Source organism: Lygodium microphyllum, chromosome 23 (genome assembly GCF_053477565.2).
Source record: "Lygodium microphyllum isolate KBCC chromosome 23, Lygodium_microphyllum_v1.1.10, whole genome shotgun sequence".
NCBI lineage: Eukaryota > Viridiplantae > Streptophyta > Polypodiopsida > Schizaeales > Lygodiaceae > Lygodium > Lygodium microphyllum.
Window position 1 is genome coordinate 61,901,860 of NC_141157.1, and position 18,472 is coordinate 61,920,331.

Sequence of the window (18,472 nt, forward strand, 5' to 3'; positions counted from 1 at the left end):
ACAACCCACTAACGCCAAATTAAGCCCATATGGGGGCCGCTCATACGCACTTCTCGGCAAGTGCAGGGCTACCGTTTCTATCGAGTCTGAGACTATACCAATGATCTTCTACATGTTGCCATATGCCAAAGACGCAGGCTCAGAGTTGTTGCTAAGGCGAACCTTCAAAAAGCGAACTCGTTGCAACATTGATTATGAGTCATATCGCATTCACCTCGCCATAGGCAACATCTGCATCGTTACAGCTTTTAGCAAGGGCTGCGTGACCTCACCCCAATCCACATGGCCACCGGTAGAAATATTAGCAGGCAAATCTAAGGAGAAGGGTAGTGCTCGACCACCACCCACCATCTCTCACGAACCGCTACTCATGGCAACAAAAGCTAAGTCCCAGCTGCCTAGTTTTCAATGGAGGCCTAAATAACCGCAACCATCGCCTAGGAGTCGCCGCACACAATCTCATAAGACCCGAAGCTCTAAACCTAGGAAACCAAGATGCAATTACACAAATCGACACATGATCACGCAAAGGTGGGTCCCTAAGGACCTCCTGCATGTGCAAGGCTACTATGAGGGGAATGCCTGGATATGGATCCCTAAAGCCCATACAGCCAAGTGCACCACTCGTACGCTGCCCCCAAGCTTGATCACCCCAAGCCCCATAGAACCTCAAAACCATAAACTACAATGCTCCCCAGGCCCACATCCATCAAGCTCATCCACGCACATGCCCAAGAGAGTCCAACAAGCCTATCGTCCCAAACGACAGACATCGTCACATGAGCCATCACCTGCTAGAGCCCATCCGACTACAATAATCCATTCTGAAGGCAACGGTCCATCAGAAGTAGCTGCTACTTTCCCAGCCCTAAGCCAGAAAGTCCAACCGCAACCTCAAGAACACCCGCAACCACAACTATTCATTGTCAAAGGCTCTAGTGCTATCAAACCCCAACCACTAGCACGTCTTAAACCCTCCTATGAGCGGAAATCATTTTTGACATTGGCCTCAGATCTAGCCGAAGATACAGGGGATGATGTGGTTGATTGCATTAGACGGTTTGATGCCACTTTCAGAGAGCTAGCTCTGAGCTACAACCACTTGGACTTAGACTTGTTGCCCGAGCCTTTTGTAACCAAAGTTCGTACGATGCCTTGTTCTTGGGAGACGTTTGAACTTGCCTTCACAAAAGTAGCTAACTTCGTTGCTGTATTGCTCAATAGCAAGATCTCTAAAGAGCAAGCCCTCCAACATCACCTCATCAGTCATATGATCAGCGAACCACTTCTGCCATCACTGACCAAGAAATTGCAGAATTATCCAAACTTGCTGAGACTGAATCCCCATTCTTGAGGCACTGGTACACTCTTAGGTTGCAATGGGAAGTAGAAGGGTACCGAGTCATGACAAACGCTGAGCAGTGCTGCGCAATCAAAACAGCTGAGTACGACCCCACTTATGTCACGCCAACCTCATATAGAGTGTTAACCACTCTTCGTTGCCGCCCCCTGGAAGAGCACATCAAGGGACACCCTTACCTTGATTGCCTACTGACTGAGGAAGAGATACATATTGCTAGTCGCGTCACCTCCGATGACTTTCTAACAAATGTTCTCACTTACATCACACACGTGGGCACTCGACCTTTTGATCTAGATCACGAAGCTAAATTAGAGTACAACCCCAATTTCTACACTTGGTTCCTACGCCGGTAACTCCTAGACCCATTGCAGGCTGTCCTCAACTTCCAAAACCTTCAATCCTAGGAAGGATTCTTCTCGAGCTGGGAGGGGAGGGGGGTGAGGTGAATCAAATTAAAACCAAGGAAAATCAAGCAAAACGCATAAATACGTAAACAATGAGCGAGGTAGGACAATGGCAAGAGAACTTTGAAATAAAGGACAAAAAGTTAAAGTCGGAAGGGAAGATTCTACATTGGATGGAATTTTAATGCTTTCATTCAATAAACATATAGAGTCTTTTTTTTAAACTATGACTTTTCTTGCGAGTTGTTAATTTGGAAGCACTAATGGAAACTTGGGATTATGACAGGAATAAAAGATGTCACGGCAAGACCGTGCTCACTGACTTTCGTTCACGGAAGAGGAAAGAGTGCAATACCGCATCACTCTTGAAAGCCACACCTACAACCAGCTCAAGTTCTGAACCATTCATAACGTAGAGGGTGTGGTGGCGAAGGAGGAAGTGGCCAAGAGAGTCATTGAGCAATGCAACCTCACCAAGTACCTCGAGAAATTTGCGCAAGAACCTAACCACACGAAGTGTGCGGAGTTTCTCAAGACTTATGACCCTGACAATGAGTGAGTGCGGCACTGTCACGGTAAGAAGGGGAGAAAATACTAAGCATGTACAGGTTCACTTAAACCCAACCTTGGTGGAGAAGGCATTTGGATTGGAGCCAAAGATAGAGAAGAAGCAGAAGAGGGATGTGTATGCCATGCTAAAAATGAAAAAGGAGAATGTGCTAACCAATGATGGCATCAACATCCAGGACATTCCTGATGCGGAAGCCAGTGAAGCTAGTATACACGCTCTTCTCCAGCCAGTACTACAACACCTTAATGCATCGAATCAGTGTGCATGTGTTGGAGAACGTAGCGGCTCACACCTTGCATGAAGTCGACTAGAACGGTTATGTACGCAAAACCATTGACCAGGTGGCTAAAGCACTAGCTTTAGGAAGCACACTAGCAGGAGGGGAGTCCTCAGCTTCCAAGGCCACGAAAAGAAAGAAGGCCTCGTTTATTGCCTATGGAAGCATTTTGATTGTGCTCATCCAAGAGGCAGTGAAGGAGACATAAGATGCAAAAGAAGGGGAAGGAGAAATGCCTGACAGGTCACCCCCTCACTAGGACCAAGAGAGGTCCAACGGACCGAGACTGATAAGGAAGGGCAGGAACAAGAAGAACAATCGGGCAAAAAGCAGGCCAAGAAACCCACAAAGAAGACGGCACAAAAGAAAAAAAAGTCGGTTGAAGGCCGCAAGAAGCAGAAAGAGGATCTAGAAAAGGCAAAAAGAGAATCCCTCAAGGAGGCCGAGGAGAGGGAGAAGAAGAAGAAACAGGAAGAAGAAAAAGCAAAGGAAGAAGTCAACAGGGCTAAAAAGGTGTCAAAACAGGAGGCCGAGAAGAGAAAAAGGAAAGAACAGGAAGAAAAAGAGAAACTGGAGGAAGGGTATAGGAAAACTGAAGAAAAAAGGCAAAGAAGAGCTGCTGAGGAAGAAGATGAACTAAGAAGGAAGGAGAAGGAGGACTTGGCCCAAGCCACACAACGGTCCATTGAGCAGCAGAGCAGGGCCGAGGAACTGGGAGCTTGAAGCCCGCTAAGGGAAGAATGGCCTAGTTCCAACATGCAGATACCAAAAGTCACGCCGCCTGTTGTCCTTGAAGACAAAGGCAAGGCCCTTCTCCATCCTATCCCCACCCTCGTGGTGCCCCCCACTGAACCAACCACCCACACCCCTAGCATCCCCACCAGCGTGGAGGTCTCCAACTTCATGGCTTGGATGCAATATTTTATCAATAAAGAAATGGCCTAGGGAAAGAGCACGAAGACCACGGCCACGGGGCAAAAGAGACCAGCCCCGCAGATGTTGAGTTGAGACAGGACTAGAAGCGTCAGAGAGTGGAAGCCTCGACCACCCCAATCCACACAACAGTGGCGCCACCATCCAATTACGACGAGTACGTCACTGAGTTGCTCTCCCAATTGGAGAAGGCTAAGGAGGAAAAGAAGATGGCTGTGACTGAGTTGGTGGCGGAAAAGGAGTCGATAGCCGCTTTCCAGCTTCAAAAAACCCGCATAATAGCCATGTAACAACAACAAATCTTTGACCTCAAACAGGAATTAAAGGCCAAGGAGGACATGGAGGAGAGCTACAAGCAACGGCTCGAGGATGAGAATCAAGAATTGGTGCAGATGCAAAAAGAGTATAAGCTTCTCCTGATGCAACATGGAAAATTGGAGGCGAAAACTGCCAACATCGAGCAAATGATGGAGGAATTGAATGCCAAAGAAGAGGAGAGAAAGCATGAGAGGGAGTAGCAACAAAAGGAGATCGAGTCTATGACCGATCAACTACACTTAAGAAGGAAAGAGCACGAGAATATGAGCAAGGAACTCAAAACCTAAGAGCAAAAGCTCATAACCTTGGTACAGAAGCAGGGAGAAAGCATGGAAGAAATGAACAAGAGAGCATAGGAATGGGCAGCGCAGAACGAAAAAAGGGTGAAGACACTAGCACGGCGCCTCGCTTTGGTGGAGAAAGAAAAAATCCTCGCAGAGAGTAAAGTAGATGCCGCCTAGATAGCCTTCAGTGCCCAGCAAAAGGCCTTCATTAACACATTATTGGACACAACCCGCCCAGAGGGAAAGGAGTCATTGGAGGTGGTACAGAAAAAACTAAGCATCGCACGCAGAGCCCTGCATGCAGGGCTGCAGATACCACCCAAACCTGTGGAGCTTAGGCTAAGCCTAGAAGAGCAACGAAAGTACCTGCTACTACTGGTCGACCTAATCCCCCCGGAAATGGATGCAATGGGCTTTGAACAAGGAGCACAACAAGAAGACCGGCAGGGGGAGGATGCTGAGCATGAATTTGTTATGGGGAGATTCAGAGAAGAGGTGATCCCACAACCCCCTCGTCGCGTGTCTAAGAACAGCCAGGTTGATCCATCCGTGGAGAGACAAGCCGCACTAAGGGAGAGACAGAGAAAGTTAATTGAAGAAACCAGGAAGCAACTAAGAGCCAAACCGGCAGCCATCCGCACCCCTCCGACCGTGCCTCGATTACCTCCCTGCTAGATTCCACATGGAGTTGGTGACTTGGGAGCAGCTGGAAAGAGAAAAAGACATGTTCACCTTCAGCTTCCTCATGCCCAACAGCCTACCACTCAAGGTGACGGAGGAGGTGATCGCGACTGGCAGCCGACTGGGATAGAAGTGGCTGGAAGAAAGGGAGAGGATCCCAACTCTATGGGGAAAGGAAGAAGCACAGTTTTGGCAAAACAAGGTGTTTGAAATACCACATATTGTACAAGGATACAACTGCCAACCCCTATGGAGGAGGCGAGTGTGCGACACCAGCATGCTCGCCTAGATGGCTTTTTGTAACACCTTGCCCTATGAGAGGAATGACCCCACGTTCATGGCGTATCCTCGTAGGATAGGTGTGGATTTTGTTGCCACCCTCCATGGGCGTCATGATTTGCCTATCATCTACAACTCCAATGATGCCTCCTTTGAACATGCCCTCCTTTTCGACTCAGGAAGCCTAAACGATTCCATGTTGCGTTTCCTCGCGGACTTCTCTTCATGCCCTGATCCAGCCTTTGTAACTACCTGTAATTTTCTTAGGTTACTTAAGTTACTACTCACGCTGGACTTGACCCCACAAGAACGTGGCCTGCCTCCCGTCTTTTTTGACCCTAATGCCATCGACAACTATTCCATGGCACGTCTAATGATGAGGGCTAGCCTTCTCCCCTCTTTTTGCCTAGCTCTCCTAGAGGATATGAATGACAGCCAGTTCACTAGGTGCAACCATCCCTTCCTCTCCACCACCTCCCTCAACGTCCGCATGAATCTCAAAGAATATATGCAAAGCCATCAATTTTTGAGCAAATCCATCCAACCCCCTTCTCCGCCTGAATCAAACGAGGAAAATTAGGCACAAGCTGTCATTCTACTCGTGTAATACTATTCTATTTTTTTTTTAAGAAAAAAAGAAAAAAGAAAACAAACAAGCATCCAAGGAAGAGCAAGAGGAACATCACGCATGGAATGGATAAAACAACTCACTTACAAAAGCACTTAGCACCACATGAAGCACAATCGTTGCACCTAGGGGTCCTCACGTTAGGCATGCCCGGTGGCTTCGGTTGACTGGCCCCGCTTCTAACCCCTTTTTGCTCCCCTACTTCACGCTTAGGGCACATCAAGGACATGACATACTAGGGGGATACCACTCGCCTATGGTTAGACCTGTCACCCTAAGCTCCTTGCACTGCACCTCCCTTTGCACGAATGGGGTCCTCAAGTGTAGGCCATCACCCAGGCTAGCCTGTGGTTAGACCCAACTCCCCATTCCACCAACACGTCCACAATACACTACACAATAGGATCGACACCCCCTTAGGTAGAGCACCGCACACTTTTCTTCCAAGCATCACAAAGGCGACAAACCACGGACTTCGAAGGCCCCCGTCATCCACTTGCTATCCATTTGGCTTCTCCAACAAACCTTATTACCAAGCTTCCATGAGCACCCGGGTTGACACGTGCCCCAACCCTCACACGACTACTTCTCCAACGGCCTCTTAAACCCCAACAACCAAGAGTGCCATGGGACTGGCACCCATCTTGAAGGGGGGTAATGTTAACCCCAAGTCAAGAAGACCGAAGAATGAATGAAAAAGTGGAAAAAGAGCAAAGGCATAGAGGCGGCCTCTAAAACTAAACTGAGGCAAAAATAGCAATTTTAAGGAAAGATGCCTCAAAAACTCTAAAAACTCTTGTAAAAGAGCGCCAAGCTCCCTCCTGTGCCACTTATAAAAGAATAGACGGGTATAGGGTTAGGGCATGAAGCAAGAAGAGGGAATTAGAAAAAGGTACCTTGCCACAATGGCCGGTCATGTAAAAAGGGATGGGCGCCCATGGTTTTTTTAGGGTTTGTATATGTAAAGTTCAAAAAGTGAATGGAAGCTCATTCTTTGGTGTGTGGCTAATAAGAGCTCTTCTCTTCTTCTCTTCTTCTCCTATTCTTGCTTGTGTGTGCTCTTGAGAAAGAGAGTGTGAGAGTGTGAGAGAGTGAGTATGTGAGAGTGAGGGATCAAGAGGGTGAAGCTCTTCACCATCTCCTCTTCTCTTCTCTCCTCTTGCGCGCACGGCTATGGTGGATGGAGCTTGGAGATGGAGGAGGCTTGAGGATGCTTGAGCTAGCATCTAGGATCGTGGAGCTATCGATGTGTGCGAGAGAGAAGGCAACTCATATTGTCATCAAGGTAAGCTCACTACACTCGTAGGATCGATGGCGCGTTGATTAGGTGAGAGATAGCCATTAGAGCTCCTTGGAACGCTTGAAACAATAAGCGGTACGTGGGTCTTGGCGGTTGAGCAAAAGCTTCCACAGAATGGCTTGAATATTGGCGAACCGTCAACCATCGCGCTTGCTCATATCTTGCACGGTGACCTCCTCCTCCCACAAAATCTTAAGATCATCGACTAATGGACGAAGATACATGTCTATATTTTTTACTTTGTAGCGGCCGAGGACGAGTAAGCTAAGGATGAGATGTCATTTCTTCGTAGAAAGCCATGGAGGGATATTGTAGTTGACAAGGACTATAGGCCACACACTGTAAGAAGTTGAGCACAGACCGAATGGGTTAATGCCATCCATTGCAAGACCAAGCTGAAGATTCCTTGGCTCTTGGGCAAAGCCTGGGAAGGTAGAGTCAATGTGGCTCCATGCACGTGAATCCGCTAATATTCATTGAACTCCATCTGTGGACCTATTCTGCGTATGCCACGTTGTCAAGGTCGCCATGCAGGACGTAAGAAATATGTGGTTTATGCGGGGGGATAAGCGAAAAGTGTCTAAGAACTTTTTGAGGGATGGTTTGGCCTTGCAAGTCCTGTCGATACCTGTGAGCACCACACTTTGAACATATCTCCATAGTCTCGTATTCTCCTCGAAACAGTATGCAATCGTTGATACATGCATGGATGCTGTTGTAGTCCATGCCAAGCTTTCGTAAAATATGTCGTGCATCATCACGAGACTCAGGCATGGTATTTACAAGTGGTAATATATGATATTTCAGTAACTTGAAAAAAATCATGAAACACCTTGAAAAAGCACAAATGTTTTTAATGATAGTGTCGAAAAGAAATCAATGAAGCGTACGTACAAGGTACCTGAACAACTTGGTCACACTCGCATTACTTCACCCGTATTTTGCTTGTACACCTAGGAGTGTAAGCAGTGTCTTCAAGCGAGATACTCGGCACCCATCATATAATGGTACATATGCTTCCTCTCTAAGCAGATCAGAAGTCTCGACATCCATGGGAATCAATGCATCGATCATTGCCTCTATCTCAGGCTCCAAGATTGCAGGTAAGTCTGGAAGACTGCCTGTCTCCTCTGGTATTGATGGTATAGATTGGGTAGTACCTTCCAAGTGGTGGATTGGCTCAGGCACTCCATCCATCGCACACCCACGAACTCTTCTAATTGGCTGCAAAGGGTGCACTCCTCATTGGGACGAGACATCACCTCCCTGGATAGAAAATTTGCCACTCACACCCAATCTTTTTCTATATAGTACTCAATTAGCTTGTGAGTACAATACATGATTGATATTAACTTTTCTTATCGTTTGTTGAAAATCCAAGATCGCCTGATCAATGATCTCATATTGAAACTCGCCAAAGCGTCGTACGTGTTCTATAGACAATCGACGTTTTCATCTAATTGCCAGCTTGCATTAAGAGCAAGGACATGGAACACGCTGATTAAGATACGCCTCGCGATCTTGAACATCAAGACCTTTATCGTTTTCCATTTTGTCTACGTTACAACAAACAATTTGTTTTTGTTATCATTCTTTTTTTCTTTCTTGAATTGTTTGAGAAGGGTTTTCTTCTCTTGTAACTCAACAAAAAGTAATGTATGTAAAGTCTCCACCCACCCACCCACTCGCAAATTAATAGATATATGTCGGAGTGTTTCCCGTCTCGTGGTATTACACTGGACCTCGTCACCACTCTCTCTTTGTTTTTTATCCATTCATTATCTCCTCTCCTTCCATCTCTCTCTCTTTTTCTCTTTCTTTATTATGCTGTATGTTTATTCCCTCTCTCTCGTTCCTTCTTTTTTTTTTCTCTTCCTCCCCCTCTCATTTTCTTTAACAAAATATATATCTCTCTCTACTGCTACAACAACAATAACAAATAAGAAAACTAGACAATAATAAACAAGAAAATAAAAAAAAACATTACTACTACAACAACAACAAACAAGAAAACCACTACTACTACTACAACCACGATGATCACGACTACAACTACGACTACGACCACGACCACAACCACGACTACCACTACTAGTATAATAAACAAGAAAATAAGAAAAAATAACAACAACAACAACAACAACAACAATTACTACTACTACTACCACGACCACGACTACCACTACCACTACCATTATAATAAACAAGAAAAGAAGAAGAAGAAAAAAAACAACTACTATTATTACTAGTAGTAGTAGTGGTACTACTACTACTACAATAAATAAGAAAAGAATAAAAAACTACTACTACTACTACAAAAAAACAAGAAAACTAAACAATAATAAACAAGAAAAGAAAAGAAAAAACTACTACTATTACAATAACAACAAACAAGAAAACAACAACCTCTTCCTCTCTTTCTCTCTTTTCCTATTATGTTTAATGTTTTCTCCCTCTCTCTCTCTCGTTCTTTCTTTCCTTTTCTCTCTTCCTCTCCCTCCCTCTCCCTCTCCCCCTCTTTCTCTCTTTTCCTATTATGTTTAATGTTTTTTCTCTTATCTCCTCTCCCTCTCTCATTTCCTCTCCCTCCCTCGCCCTCACCCTCTCCCTTTCTTTCTCTCTTTCCCTATTATGTTCTCACTTTCTCTCTTTCCCTATTATGTTTAATGTTTTTTCTCTTTCCTCTCCCTCTCTCATTTACTTTTCTCTCTTCCTCTCCCTCTCTCATTTTCTCTCCCTCTCTCTCTCGTTCTTTGTTTTCTTTTCTCTCTTCCTCTCCCTTCCTCTCCCTCTCTTTCTCTATTATGTTTAATGTTTTTTCTCTTATCTCCTCTCTCTCTCTCATTTCCTCTCCCTCCCTCACCCTCTCTCTGTCTTTCTCTCTTTCCCTATTATGTTTAATGTTATTTCTCTCTTCCTCTCCCTCCCTCACCCTCACCCTCTCCCTCATTTTCTCTCTTTCCCTATTAGGTTTAATGTTATTTCTCTCTTTTTCTCCCTCTCTCATTTATTTCTCTCTCTCTCCCTCCCTCACCCTCAACCTAACCCTCTCACTCTCTCATTTCCTTTTCTCTCTTCCTCTCCCTCTCTCATTTTCTCTCCCTCCCTCCCTCTCTCTTGTTCTTTCTTTCCTTTTCTCTCTTCCTCTCCCTCTCTAATTTCCTCTCCCTCCCTCTGCCTCTCCATCTCTTTCTCTATTTTCCTATTATGTTTAATGTTTTTTCTCTTATCTCCTCTCCCTCTCTCATTTCCTCTTCCTCCCTCTCCCTCTCCCTCTCTTTTTTTTTCGTAATTCTCCCTCTCTTTCTCTCTCCCTCTCTTTCTCACTTTCCCTATTATGTTTAATGTTTCCCTCTCTTCCTCCCTCTCCCTCTCCCTCTCCCTCTCCCTCTCCCTCTCTCTCTCTTTCTCTCTCATTTCCTTTTCCTCTCTTAATATACACGAATTATACAAAAAACAAGTAAGAGAGAGAGAGAAAACACAAAAGCAAAGCAAGAATGAACAATGCACTCACCGTAAAGGCTCGAAGAAGGGTTTGGCGGCTCCTCTTTGCGACGGCAGCTCATCTTTGCCCTCCGTACACCTCCTCCTCTTCTTTGCGAATGGCGGCGGTGGTGGCGAGAAGCCTTCTAACTCCCTCTTTCTCTCTTTCTCTCCCTCTCCCTCTCAAATATAAGATGTTCGCTTTCCCTTTCGCTCTTTTTCGTGTATGCGTGCAAAATAACGCGCTCGGGTTTCAACCCACGTTTTTTTCATCTGAGTACCATTGCTAGCAACATAAATAGCGACGCCGCTATTTTACGTCGCAAACTGCTGTCGCTATACCTCCATATCCTTGTAGTGTGAATTGAAAAATATAGGGTTAGGCTAGAAGATAAAATACCTAAACCAAGCACATAAAATAATATAACTACTACAAACATATGTGACAAGATACCATCAAGTATTATTCAAATGACAAATGATCGATATTATAGTACAATTTGTTCTTTAAACATAGAAGAAAGAACTTTATTCAATGACATAGCATATAGAATCCAAAATGCAGATGTATGTATTCATTCATTTATTATTTGAGGAGCAGGGGTAGGAGAAATAACATTGCTTAAAATTTTAGTTGAATTGCTCTCACAAAAACTTTAAATATTCAATCATGATCAATTGAAACCTAAAGTCTTAAAACTTGCATACATTGGAAAAGTAGCTTATAATATGGATAGTTTAACGTTACACTTTGCTTTTTCAATACTAGTAAATTAGCAATGGTACATTGACCTATTCAATGACAAGCTCAATACACTGACAAAAGCATACATGGAAGTTGAAGCTTTAGTGATTGATGAAGTTTTATTCATGGGAGCACTCATGCTATCCATTATCGATAAAAGAATGCAAGCAATAAAAACATGCATATTACTTATTATTTGGAGGTGTTCATGTTCTATTTTTTGGAGACTTTATACTAAATACCACTTGTTTGTTGATAAATGGATAATTTTTAAAAATCATCCAATAATTCAAAGATTATTGGATAAAACATGTAATTCGTTACCAACTTGAACGAACAATGAGATAAAAAGTTTCAACATTTGTTTCTATTTTAAACAAAACATGTACTAAATCAATGTATGAATAAGACATACAAACACTAAATAATAATTGCTTTAAAAAATCTCCATTTGTTCTCACAAGAGTATATACTAAGCTTCTACAGACAAGCAAAAAAAGAGAGATTTCTAGCATAAAAACGATGTATAGCTGCACGCGTAAAAAAAACAAAAGGGCAATGTTCTAGTGTGCGGTAGTGCGTCCTTGTTTCGAATAAGAGCAATGACAACAAAACTTGGCATGTGAATGTGCAGATTTAGGGGTGTGGAAAAACAAAACTTGGCATGGGAATGCGCACATTTAGGGGTTTCCCACATCCGTGGGAAAGCCCTCTAACAGCCAATCAGAGCATTGAGAGTTCATACAAGCCGCTACTTCTGCTTCTTCTACATCGTCGGGGCGTCCTCCTCTTACTCCTTGTGCCACTTCTCTCTGCAGATTGCAGGTTTCTTTAGGGCTCGGTTTCGCCATTCATATAGGCCTCGTTGTATTGTCAGCGGTTTCGCAAGAGTCTTTTGATCGAAGAAACACAATCATTCGGCTTGGATAGCACAGGTATGCTCTGCATTTGCAGCCATGACATGTCGGTTCGGACGATACAGTCGTTGTACTTACCATGTGAGACTTTTCTGCAGTTCCATCTGGCTGTTGGATCGCAGTGTGGGTTCTGAAGGGGCAGCATTGCTTCATAATAGAGTTCCACAAATGAAAGAGGAAAAGAAAGCGGAATCTGGAAGCAAGAAGAATTCGAAGACCAAGGAAGGGTTTTCTCCAGAGGTACAAACTCATTTCTTGTGCCAGAACGTTTTCAGAGTGGTTAGACAAGTCTCCGAAATTTAGTGTCAGCTAATTCAATCTGAAAGCTATATGCAAAGAAATTTCTTATTGAATGGGACGATTGGGACTGATAATAACCATGTGGAGCTATAGCTTATGTAAGCACAGTCATTTATATTTCAAATAGATGTTCAGTGGGCCTGCGCTCTCTCACAGGCTCTAAATATTGAACTTATTGTGCATGCTGCAGGAATGGTCTCTACTTTTATCCCTTCCACCAAGATCCATTAGATTTGCTTTGATGGTAGTTCGCAGCTGAACTCTGCTTGAAAATACATAAAAGTTGTAGCATTCCTTGTCTCCATCAGTTTTGCTTTGATGCCAGTTGTAGCTGAACTCTACTTGAAGTTAGTATTATGTGCTTTGCATTTGAGTTGTTTCTGTCCTATTGACTGGTCTTGGCAAAATGCACCTTTTGTGTTTCCTGCTTATGTGCAGAGAGCTATGGTTTAAAAATCTCCATCACATTGAAGGTGTTTTATGTGAAGACTCGATTTAATGGATGAAGGGGAACATGCAGGCTCCCATGACCCCAACATTCATTTCCTTATGTCAATATGCTAGATTATAATGTCTGTATGCACGTACATTTCTATTATAGACGTTGTAAACATGTTGATGCATGCATAAACTGAGTGCATACTTTACCATTTCAAATTCCTGTAATCAGTACGTACTATATTGCAAATTCTTTGATGGCCACATAGAATAGTTCTTAAGTTGGTATGTACTACATGGCATTTTAGAGGTAAATGGATAGAAGATTTGATGATACTGAGTATCCTTATTATGACTGCATGCACATGTATGACTGTAAAAATGATGCATCGATATAGTTGCAAACTGCACAATCATGACAGAGGTTAATGACAATGGAGATGTGTTGCTGCCACAGGCAACAAAACCTGGACTTGTTTTGTACTGAGTTGCAAATAATAGGATCCCTGTGTTGGTCACATATGAGAGTAAAGCTATAACTATTGCAAAGATAGGGTTTTCAAAAATGCTAAAACAAACCTTAGACATAGCTTTCCTCACTGCTTGCACAAAAGTAGAGAAGGAATCAGTATTCTGCCACCAGAGATGTAGTGGCTTACACAGACTTTTTCCTTCAGTAAGAAAGCATTGTGTTATTTTTCCACCAGGGGCCTGTGCATATGTGGACACAACCCTTTCATAATGGAACTCTGAAAAAAGCAACGTAGACATCTAAGGCTGTTGTTTGGTTTCACGGCTTTTGCAGTCAATAGTCTGGTCTCTATTGTAAATGCAATGCAAGTTTTCCTCTTTGTTTATGATTTATGATTGTCTTGCTTTCACATAAATCTGTTAATATATATCTGTAGCAAATTTTCATATGTAGAAGCTGAGTGCCTTATGTCATGTGTGCTTTCTAGGATACAAACCAAAAACTGCAGAGTGAGTGCCTGAATTATGAGGATATTTTGGTAAAGAAAAAGAAACAAAAAAGAGCAAAAATGACTGCCGAGGGTCTTGTTACTCCCAACAATAATAAGGAAGCTATGCCAGTTTCAGCCGATGGTGAGACTGTAACCAAGTCTAAGAAGAGTTCAAGGTTTGATAATGGTGTGACAAAATTCAGTAATGCTTCAGATGGAGCGAACGAGGTTAATGTGAAAGAGCCAGGGAAAAAGAAGCTGAAGAAGAAGGATGCAAAAGCCAATGTGGATTTTGAGGATGCAAAAGCTGAAGAAGTCCCCAGTAAAAAACCAAGGAAAAAAAAGAGAGAGAATTCAGCTCCAGAGGCTCCAGATGGAAACACTTCAGCACCAGCAAAATCTGAGTTGCAAGGGTCAGAATCCATTGATGGGGATAAGTATTCTGAACAACATGACTTGCCTAAAAAGAAAAAGAAAGATGCAAAGAAAAGTGTTGAAGATACTCCTAGAGAACTTGTGACCTTGCATCCTGCAAAATCAGACAAAGAGAAGGATGGTTCGAGGACAGTGGACGCTGAGGAGAATGCAAAGAGAAAGAAACAAAAGAGAGAGGTTTCAGCGAAGGAAAATTGCAATGATTCCATGGTGACCTTAGGAGAACCAGCTCCAGACAGTTTAGCAGGTGCTAGTGAAGGCAAGCAAGTAGACAACACAGCAGATCCCATGACGATGGGTGAAAAAAAGCAGAAGAAAAATGCAGTGTGTGGCAAAAAGCGGAAGGTTGTAGAAGAGGAGAAGCATTCTTCTGCTAGCATGGTCCAAGAGGCTTTACAATTCTGTGAAAAAGAAGACATTGACAAGCCTACAGTGAATGACAGAGTGCACAAGAAGAAAAAGCAAAAAGATGTTGAGAAAATTATGGTGAGTTCTAAACTTCTAACGGTGTTTCTTTGGGCTAGTATCTTCATCTTTTAAATTTAATAAGATGAACTGATGAGTTTCATGATCATTCAATAATTATGTCACTGGAAATGATTGGTAAAATACAAAGTTCTGAGGGATGTCCAATTTTCTGGGGACGGCAGTAGCATAATACGCATGTGTATTGATGTACATGCTTAGGCAACAGTCAACAATGTAAAGGGCTCCAAGTCATGCATGTCTGTTGTTTCAGAAGTTGGTGTAAGGTAAAAGACGAGGGAGATAGGGTTTCAGCCTAATATACTTGCATAGCTCCTACACATTTCAATATGCAACATAACAGACATGCGCAGCTGTATAATAACAGATCCTAAGCCGGTTAATAGGTGCAGGTTTTGGCAAACAGCATCAATTTCCTCGTTGTAACATCAAATATTCTGTTGTAAGAATGGTGTGGGGTATAAACTTTAAACTAAAATTCAATATTGTCTCTTTACGTTGAAAATCATTCAATTTTTTGAAATCTTGAGGAATTAAATAAATGTTTTCTTGCAAAAAGATGTTTGTTTTGTTAGTTTAACTGATATTTTTTGACATTTGTTATGCCATGTAAGACAAAAGCCTCCTAAACTGTACAACCCAGAAGAGACAAAGAATCAATAGGTTGAACTATTATGTGTATTTAAAATTTGAGAATTGGCAGGTCATTGATTGCCGTGATATTTGTGTTTTTAAAAAATTTCACCCTAGATGCTAACATTTTAGCACCACACACTTCATAGGAACTTCTGGAAACCCAGAATGTGCAACTAGAGTGTCAAAGCGTTGACAGGATACAGGAGAAGAAAAAGAAAGATAAGAAGCAAAAAAACAGCATTGAGGGTCTTTCTACAGACACCCTAGATGAGAACAAGGATGAAGCAGGGGCTGAGAAGCACAAGAAAAAGGGTAAACATTCTAAGAAGAATGTAGACAATGGGCTTCATGTCAGTGAAGTTTCTAATGAACAGCATGAAGCTAGCAAGAAAGAGCTCACTAGTAATGGTGCTCCAAAGGGAAAGAAGCGTAAGGAGAAGTACATGGACTCCATTCCTGATTCCTCTCAGCCCAACTGTCCTGATCCAACTGCTCATGGGAAAGACATAGAAACTAAAGAACTGCCCAGCAAAAAGTCTAGAAAAGAATCTGGTAAATATATGAATGCAAAGGAAGAAGTGAAAACAATTTTAGAACCAGCAGCTGAACTTGAGGAAGCTCATATGAATACCTCTGCGGTAGAAGTTAACAGGGAGAATACAGTATCAGAACAGGATGCGCTGCCCAAAAGGAAGAAGAAACATGCAAATAAAGGTGTGGAAAGCTTACCTGCAGATCTTGGCCCAAAGGAAGGGGAAATTCAGATTTTTTCTGGTCAATCAGGAACCAAAGTAACTGATGCTGAACCTAGTGCAAAGAAGAAAAAGCTTAAAAAAGGGGTTCCACAAGAAAATGTCAGTGATTTGAGGTTAACCTCAGGAGAATTAGTGGCAAATACTGAAGGCAAGCAAGCTGATGCACGTGCGAGTTATCCTGCTTTAGGTAACGGTCTGGCTGAAAAGAAGGAAAAGAAGAATGCGTGTGGAAAGAATCAAAAGGTTGCAGAGGATGGCAAACATATACTTGGTAACACTGTCTCTACTAGTTGTAATGGAACTGCAAAAGAATTGCCAAGGATAGAGTCTTTAGAACAAGGGGATAAAGAAGATGTGGATCAGGCTGGAAAAGAAAAGCTGAAAGATGGTAAACAAAAGACGGTAAGTGGTTAATGTTTGCTTTGCTTTACACTAGGTTCTTGGATGCTTAGATTAGCTAATTATTAGAAAGACTTAAACTTGTTATGATATATTTACAATGGTTTAGCCTGATTTTGAGGGTGTGAAACAACATCCTTGAAAATTGCCATTTGGCTAGAAGAATCTAAATAGATGAAGCTTGGTTTTGTGCATACATATCCAGATCTTTGTTGTATATATTGCCAAGACTCAAAGAAGCCCTACAACATCTTGATGCGAAATGGTTTGTCATAATGAATGATATGAAGTAGCATAGTGGCCAGCTGCTGAAATGAAATGAAGATGATGTGGTTTCATTAATGGCATCACCACGAAAGATATAGGACACACATGTTACATGCCATGTGTTGCAAAAGCAAAGATAGCCTGCACAAGTGTGTCCTTATTCTTAAGGCAAGTTGTACAATAGAGGAAGGGGAGCTATTGTCTATTAGAGTTGGACAAAAAGCTGCCATGTTAGGTGAAGATCTAGAGCAGATTTTGTGGACTTTTGTTGCATCAAACTGGGGCCCATCCAAGGCGGCTTGTTTGAAAATTGATATTGCACTTTATGCTGATTTTAACCTGCCCCAACTTTTTGATGCATTTGCAACACACTCTTTGTTTGTCATTTTGCATCAACTATTTAGCAAGGTAAATAAAAAAACAAAAACCAAAAACAGAAATGACAATAGCAATAGTAACAAAACCCTAAGTTCATGGGAGTGTTTATTGCTGTTGTGATAATTGCGGACCCTCGGGGTGGTCCATCGTGACATCCTTGGTTTGGTGTCTTGATTTAACTAGGACTTAAAAGAAGATATCCGTTGTCTTTGTGAGCTTGATAGGTCCATGGGGAGTCTTGAATGACACCTCTGGCTTGATGCCTTGGTCTCTTTGGGATGGGACTAGATCTTTCTTATGGCACTCTTTGATTACACTTTTTAGCATGAGAGGAGGCTAAGGTACTTAAAATGGCCATTTGAATCATCATAATTTTTCCGCTCTTGAAAGAATAGTCCCAAAAAGCATTTATATCAATCAAAACGGAACTCTAGACTTTTTAATAACAACTAGCTGAAAATATTTCTTAAAGGGGTTTAGTATGCACTCCCACTTTTATCCCCTTATTTCCCATCAATGTCAACTCTCCTTATTCATAATTATCATCTCTACATCTAGGTTGTTGCCACCTTGCCCATAGGCTTGTTGATATATTTCTGTGCCACCTTGCTGTAAGAGGTGTCACCTCTCACTACCCTTGTCGTACAGACTTCTCACAAGCTTGAGCTCATTTGGCATGCCCACTATGGGTACCCGAACTTTTGACTTGACCAGACAGGTGTTTCATGGAAGAAGTTAGTGGAGGGGCTTCCAAAATTTCCCCCTATCAACACGTTATAACCTAGTTTCTTACGGGGTAAGCAGCATAGGCAGCCTTGACCCTTACTCGTAGGTTGTTTCTTGGAGGGCCACTATGTTTTAGAGTTGATACATATTGACTTGTGCGGACCTATAGGCTTGGTCTTTGTTGGGAAGGCTAAATATTTAATGCTTATTATCAATAATTTCAGTAGGTCTATATGGCCTTGTTTCTTGGCGTGCAAAAAGTGAGGTGTACTCCCAAATTTTGTGATTGGAAAGTATTTGTTGAAAAGCAAACTTCTTTCAAGGTTTGAGATGTTCAGGCTAATCTTGGTGGAGAGTTTAGTTTCAAAGTTTTTAAAAGGTTTTGTAGGGAGCATAGCATTTTAATGAAGTATTTTTATCCAAACTCACCATCTAAGAATGGTGTTGTAGAGCACGCTAGCAAGATTGTGCTTGAGATGGCCTGTTCAATGTTGGAGTGTAGGGGGT

General features: G+C 42.6%; 1 protein-coding gene across 4 annotated transcripts in view; it reads left to right on the forward strand.

Annotated features, from left to right (window-relative positions):
- Positions 1 to 11,882: 11,882 nt before the first annotated feature.
- Positions 11,883 to 18,472, forward strand: part of LOC148016249 (uncharacterized) — a 56,100-nt gene continuing 49,510 nt past the window's right edge. For 2 of the 4 annotated variants that reach the window (XM_087664035.1, XM_087664036.1), the window contains exons 1-5: positions 11,883 to 12,201; positions 12,282 to 12,423; positions 12,674 to 12,727; positions 13,881 to 14,804; positions 15,587 to 16,597. In XM_087664035.1, the coding sequence (XP_087520161.1) occupies positions 12,352 to 12,423; positions 12,674 to 12,727; positions 13,881 to 14,804; positions 15,587 to 16,597 (2,061 nt within the window). In that variant the 5' untranslated portion in view covers positions 11,883 to 12,201; positions 12,282 to 12,351. Of the gene's footprint in view, positions 12,202 to 12,281; positions 12,424 to 12,673; positions 12,831 to 13,880; positions 14,805 to 15,586; positions 16,598 to 18,472 lie in introns of those variants that run through there. The other 2 variants (XM_087664037.1, XM_087664038.1) reach the window with 2 other exon arrangements.